Source organism: Callorhinus ursinus, unplaced genomic scaffold (genome assembly GCF_003265705.2).
Source record: "Callorhinus ursinus isolate GAN/ISIS: 27379988/994484 unplaced genomic scaffold, GSC_fseal_2.0 scaffold7, whole genome shotgun sequence".
NCBI classification, from domain to species: Eukaryota; Metazoa; Chordata; class Mammalia; order Carnivora; family Otariidae; genus Callorhinus; species Callorhinus ursinus.
In genome coordinates, this window is record NW_027397069.1 from 68,850,072 (window position 1) to 68,855,429 (window position 5,358).

At 58.8% G+C, this 5,358-nt stretch overlaps 1 protein-coding gene across 1 annotated transcript; it reads right to left on the reverse strand.

The window, feature by feature from the left end:
* Window positions 1-412: 412 nt before the first annotated feature.
* On the reverse strand, window positions 413-1,669 carry GSX1 (GS homeobox 1). The gene is made up of 2 exons (XM_025875143.1): window positions 1,258-1,669; window positions 413-792 (listed from the first exon to the last, which is right to left on the reverse strand). The coding sequence occupies exons 1-2, from the start codon at window positions 1,667-1,669 to the stop codon at window positions 413-415; spliced, it is 792 nt and encodes a 263-aa protein (XP_025730928.1).
* Between the last annotated feature and the right edge of the window lie 3,689 nt (window positions 1,670-5,358).

Genomic DNA, 5,358 nt, shown 5'->3' on the forward strand with positions numbered 1-5,358 from the left:
CCGAGGGGTAAGAGGCCCAGCTTGACCCAGGGTGGAGGGGAGTGGAGGACGCGAGAAAGCCTGAGCCAGTCCAGAGAGGTCGGGCGAGGAGGCGCCAGCGGCCAGCAAGGCGCAGGGCCGGCGGGCATGCCCTCCAGGGCCGCTGTGCTGCATCGCTGAGGACTCCAGCGCCTGCAGGATTCACAGCTTGGAGTTCGCTTTGGACGGCTGCGGGCCCTGGGTGGGAATACCAGCGTCAGGTCTCTGCCAAGCCCTTGGCGCTGCCCAGGGCCCGGGACCTCCGCAAACCCTTGCCAAACCCGTGCGTGGCCGCGGTTTGGCAGCGGGTGCCTGGGAACCGGTGCTTCGTCCCACGACCTGTCTTTGAGACGGCAGGGAGGGCCTGGGGTGGGCGACCTGGGGAGGCGCGCGCCTAGGGAGTGACCGTGAGATCCCGGTCATCTTTCCCCGAAGAGGACGGAGACATGGGCAATTCGTCGTCATCCTCGGAGCACTTGGCTGAGGAGAGCGACGCGCATTTGCAGCTTTGCGGTGCGCCAGTGCCCGCGCCCGCGCTCCCGCCGCCGCCGCGGTGGTTGCTGCCTTTGCCCTCCTTCTTGTGCTTCACCCGGCGGTTCTGGAACCAGATCTTCACCTGCTTCTCGGACAGATTCAGGTAGGTGGCGATCTCAATGCGGCGCAGGCGGGACAGGTACATGTTAGAGGCGAACTCGCGCTCCAGCTCTAGTAGCTGCGTGCTGGTGAACGCGGTGCGCATCCTCTTGCTGCTGGGCAGCTGGTTGGAGCTGCTGTCTGGAGGGGGTGGGGTGCAGAGAGGGAAGCGATCATTCTCCTGCGCTGTGGGCCCTATCCTCTCGTACGTGACCAGTAGAATCCCGGGACTTTGGTCTTTCACCTACCTCTTTGCCCCAAACGAGACGCACAGCAGCGCTACCGCGGGCGCCTCCTTGCTAAGCCGCGGGACCCAGATACTCCCAGAGTCACGCAACCCTGGCACTACTTTATGGAGCGCCCTGAACCTCAGCCCTCGTTCGCTCCTGCGCGCCCCCTCCGAGACCTGGACCTCCTGCCCTCCCCCTCCCTCCTGGGTCCTCTCCCAGACCTCCATCGGCACACCACCCTGACTATTCCCCCTCAGGGTCCCAGCATGACTTTCATCGTCCCCAGGACGCCCAGGGACCCTCACCCCCATCCCTGGCTCGCCAACTCTCATCAGGTCACCCATGCCCTGTCCCACTGCGCAGCGATTCGTCTTACCCACGGAGATGCAGTGGAACTGCCTGGGGTCGGGCAGCGGATAGGAGGTCTGGTAGAGCGCGGCGGCGGCAGCGGCGGCAGCGGGGCCGTGAGCGACCCCGGGCGACACGGCCGAGTGCTGGCGGCCTAGGGGCGCGTGGCAGTACTGCGAGCCGAAGGGCGGGAAGGATGCCTTGAGCAGAGGCAGCGCGGGCGGCCCAGGGGGCCCGTGCAGCTGCGAGGCGGTGACGCAAAGGGGGCACACGCACAGCAGCCCGGCCTTGCGCGCGTGGCAGGCGCCGGGCGAGAGGCCGTGCAGCGCGTGCGGCGGGGGCACGGCGTAGGGAAAGAGCGGCGGCGGGCTGCCCTCCGGGGCCTTCTTCTCGCCTGCCTCGCGCAGCACCAGCGAGTCCACCAGGAAGGAGCGCGGCATGGCCCCGGTGCGCTGTCGCCCCGCCGCCAGCCGTCTCTCTGCGCTCCGCGGACTTCGGGACTCTCCACGCCCTTCCCCCGGCCGCGGCCGCGCGCTGTTGCCTGTTCGCTGGAGGCTAAAGGCGCCGCTGAGGCGGAGGCTGAAGCTGCGGCGGCTGCTGCCGCGGGCGCCGCGCGGAGAGCTCGGGGTGCTGGCCAGCGCTAGTGGTGCTGAAAGGCGCCGGCGGCGCCGCTTAAATAGGACTATTGCCATGTGATGGGCTACGCCAGGAGCGGCCGGGGCCTCTCAATAGGGTTTTTGTGCCTTTTCTCTTGGCATTCACTCTGCACGCTTCCTCATTATTTCACTTGTTAACTAAATGAACTGCATAATGTACTCTATTCTTGTCAACCCCACCCACGCCGTAACAGGCGCCCTCGCCCCCTCCTCTCCCTTTTGCGGGTTTATTTTCTCATTCTCCTGCGATTTAATATTCTTTTCTTTCTCTTTATTCCTTACTCCCCTTTGGCTTTGCATTGGCGATCGGCTGGTTTATCTTATTGATTTTGTAGCCCCGCTGCCTCGCTTCCACAGATTCCCATGGGCGCACACCTCCTCTCTGTGCGCACTGGGTCCCTGTCCCCTTCCTTCTCTCATCTACCCCTGCTCCCAAGATCATGCTTCCTCCACTCAATTAGCTCAGGTCTGCGTTGTGCACTCCATAGGTGTCCCTACAGCCCGTCTCGGATTTCCACCTGTGGAATCCCTTCCCCTCTTCCTGCATGGGAGGACCCGAACTCCTGCAGGGGGGAGGTGCTGCTGGGGAGAGGGGAAAGGAGTTCAGTATTCCTTATCCCCACTAGCCCCAACGCTGTCTTTCAGCGCTGTCTTAAGTTTCTCCAAAAGTCTTAACTTTGATGCTGCCCTTAACGCCCAGCCTTTGTTCGGTACATGCTAGTCAGCCAGACTTTTCCTTTAAATGACTGGGCTGTGGGTGTAAAGTGAACAGCCTCTGAGAGTCACTGACAGAGGCAAGGAATGGGAAATGAAAACCTACACCGCGAAGCTAGAGCATCTCACTAGAAGAGGCGATGTAGGTGCTCTGCGGGGCACAGATCTTTCCGGCGCTCTCTCCACTGTGCCCGCGTCAAAAGACTCGGGGCTGCGCTTGGAAACCATTGCCTTCCCGGAGTTTGCCCCACAGGAGCAGGGCGAAGGGCCGTTGTATTCCCACCTTCTGGTGCCTTCGCCCAACCGGGTCGACCTCCCCTGTCCCCAAGACCTCCTCCTGCCACGTCGCTCTCTTCTTTCTGGTCACACAATGGTTAAACAACTTCAAACGCCTGGCTCTGTGTACACAGCTTCGGCCTTTTAAATAGTCCCCGGGCTCAAAGCTGCTTCGCCCAGGAACTTTTTCCATACAATGGGAAATTAGCATAAATATTTCGAATTTACAGTCCCGGACTTTTCACCAAAGACGTTTACTTTCGATTTTATTGGAACCAAATCGCTGCAGTCACCTGCTCTGAGCCTTGAATGGAGTTGTGAGAAATGAAGGGGGAAGCTTTTCGGAGGGGGGAATCTGTGCTCGGCAGTTAGACTGCCCCAAGTTGAAACATTTATATGGTTTTTCATCATTGGTGACATCTTTACAATAACAATAGCAACAAATTATAACTGATTAAAAAGCAAAGAGAATCTGTTGGAGAGAAAACAACTGATTCTGTAACGAGAGGGGCAATGGGGAAAATAACCTGGATGAAGCGCATGTCATTTAGCAGGAGGAGTAGGGCTCAATATTTCCTTATTTGTTGGGCATGGGGGGGAGAGGAGCTCGACCCCCCCCCCCCCCCCCCCGCCCCACCGCCAGAGTCTCCTCTCCAAGGCTCCCCGCCCAAGGGTGGTGCTTGCAAACTAGCCGAGTGCAACAGCGCAGCTTAATGCGGGTTCCAATCCAATTGCTCTCTGAATAATTTGGGCTCGCCTGCACGGCTGAGACTGAGCCGAGAGCCGGGACCAGGGCCGTAGAGGCACCCCCCCCCTCCGGGGCAGTGGCCTCTGGGAGAGGAGTGCGGCGGGGCTCTGCGGGGTGAAACTGCACCCCGGAGCCTGGAGCCAGCGAAGGGTGAGTGCGGAGTTCTCTTGGGAGCCGCAGCCCGCGCCCGGGGAGGAAGGGGTTAAGAGCCCCTGAATGCGAGCAAGGCCAAAGCTACTGGGAAAGAATATCTGGGGGGGGGGGGGGGCGGAATAACCAGTTTTTTTTTTTTTTCCCTCCAGCCTCTGGACCTTATTGAATGTCATTGAAGAAAGTTTTGAATGCCAGATAAAGAGAGGCGAATTAAAGTGTGTGACAGCGGAGGATAAGCAAACACAAAGAGAACTCTGTCACACTTTGGGGCAAAATCCGTGGGCTTTTTACCAAGTCTCTTCGCTATGATTGAATTAAGTAATAGGAAAACATTTTCTTTCAGTTTAGAGCCATTAGACAAAAACTTCAAAGCGAATAACACTTTTTAATGTGCGGCCCACAATGGATCGGGTTTTGTGCTGAAATGTTTAAATGGTTTGTTGTGCAACTCGGCGCGGGAGCGACCCGGGCGCAAGCAAAATAGCATCCCTGAGAGTGTTTTCGGGAGGCCTGGAAAGAACGCACACTTAATCCGCCATCGCTAAATCCGGAGGGCGCCGGCCGGAAAGGGGGCTCCTGCTTGGCGGTCCCGGACCGCGGGGCGCGCCCCAGGAATTGGGGAATTTCGGGAAAGTACTCTGCCCACGGAGAAGGCCGGGCAGGAGCTGAGGCGCACGGGCCGCGGGGAGAACTTGCGGCCCGGCGAGGGGCGCGAGCTCGCCTGAGTGCCCAGTGCCTCTCAGCTCCGCAGCCCAGCCCGGAGGCCTCGATCCGCCGCCTGGTTTCCGGCCGCTGCCCTAGCACCCCGGGGGACGGCTACCCGGGGACACCCTGGCTGCCGCACTGCTTTTCTGGTGGGTGCGCCTTCCGGGGCTGGCTTCAGCTGGTTGTGAACTTTACTCGCCCGAGCAAACGCCCCCCTTGGGTGGGGTGGGGTGAGAGGAGGCGGTGGGATTAGCCTGACAGCCCGAGTGAGGGGCCTCGGGGAGCCCCTCGGCCTGGTGGGCCCTGCTCTGCCCCTGGAGCTGGTTTTCAAGTGTCCATCAGGGACAGTTCAACATGGAATAATTTCTGTTGTCCCGCTCTTTTCTTCTCTTTCACACCGCCTCCTTTCCTGTTGGTCTCTAGAGAGCACGCCATTTTTCTCCTGGAAATGTCTCTCTAAGATATTTGCAGCAAATGTATCTCGGCAAAAACTGCCGAAATTGGGAGGAGGGTTGGGGAATCCTTGTTCCTTTACCTTGTTCCTTTACATCTTCAAATGTCACTTTTCTTCTCAGGGAGGCCAACGACCCTGTTAAAAAATATCACTCCTTTCCCCCCACGTTCCCCACTCCCGTTCCTTGCTTTACAAGTACCTTCTATCTTTCTGTGTCTTTTACTTGTTTTTCTGTCTCCGCCCCCCTCCCACCCCACTGAAACATATGCTCCTTTGAGGATCGGCCTATTTGTCTATCTGGTGCATGACTGTATCCCACCTCAGAAAAGTTCCTGGCATATAGTAGGGTGCTCAGTATATATTTGCTGGATAAATAAATGAATACTGAGGCATAACTCAGGAGGTAAGAGGAGTTTTTCGTTT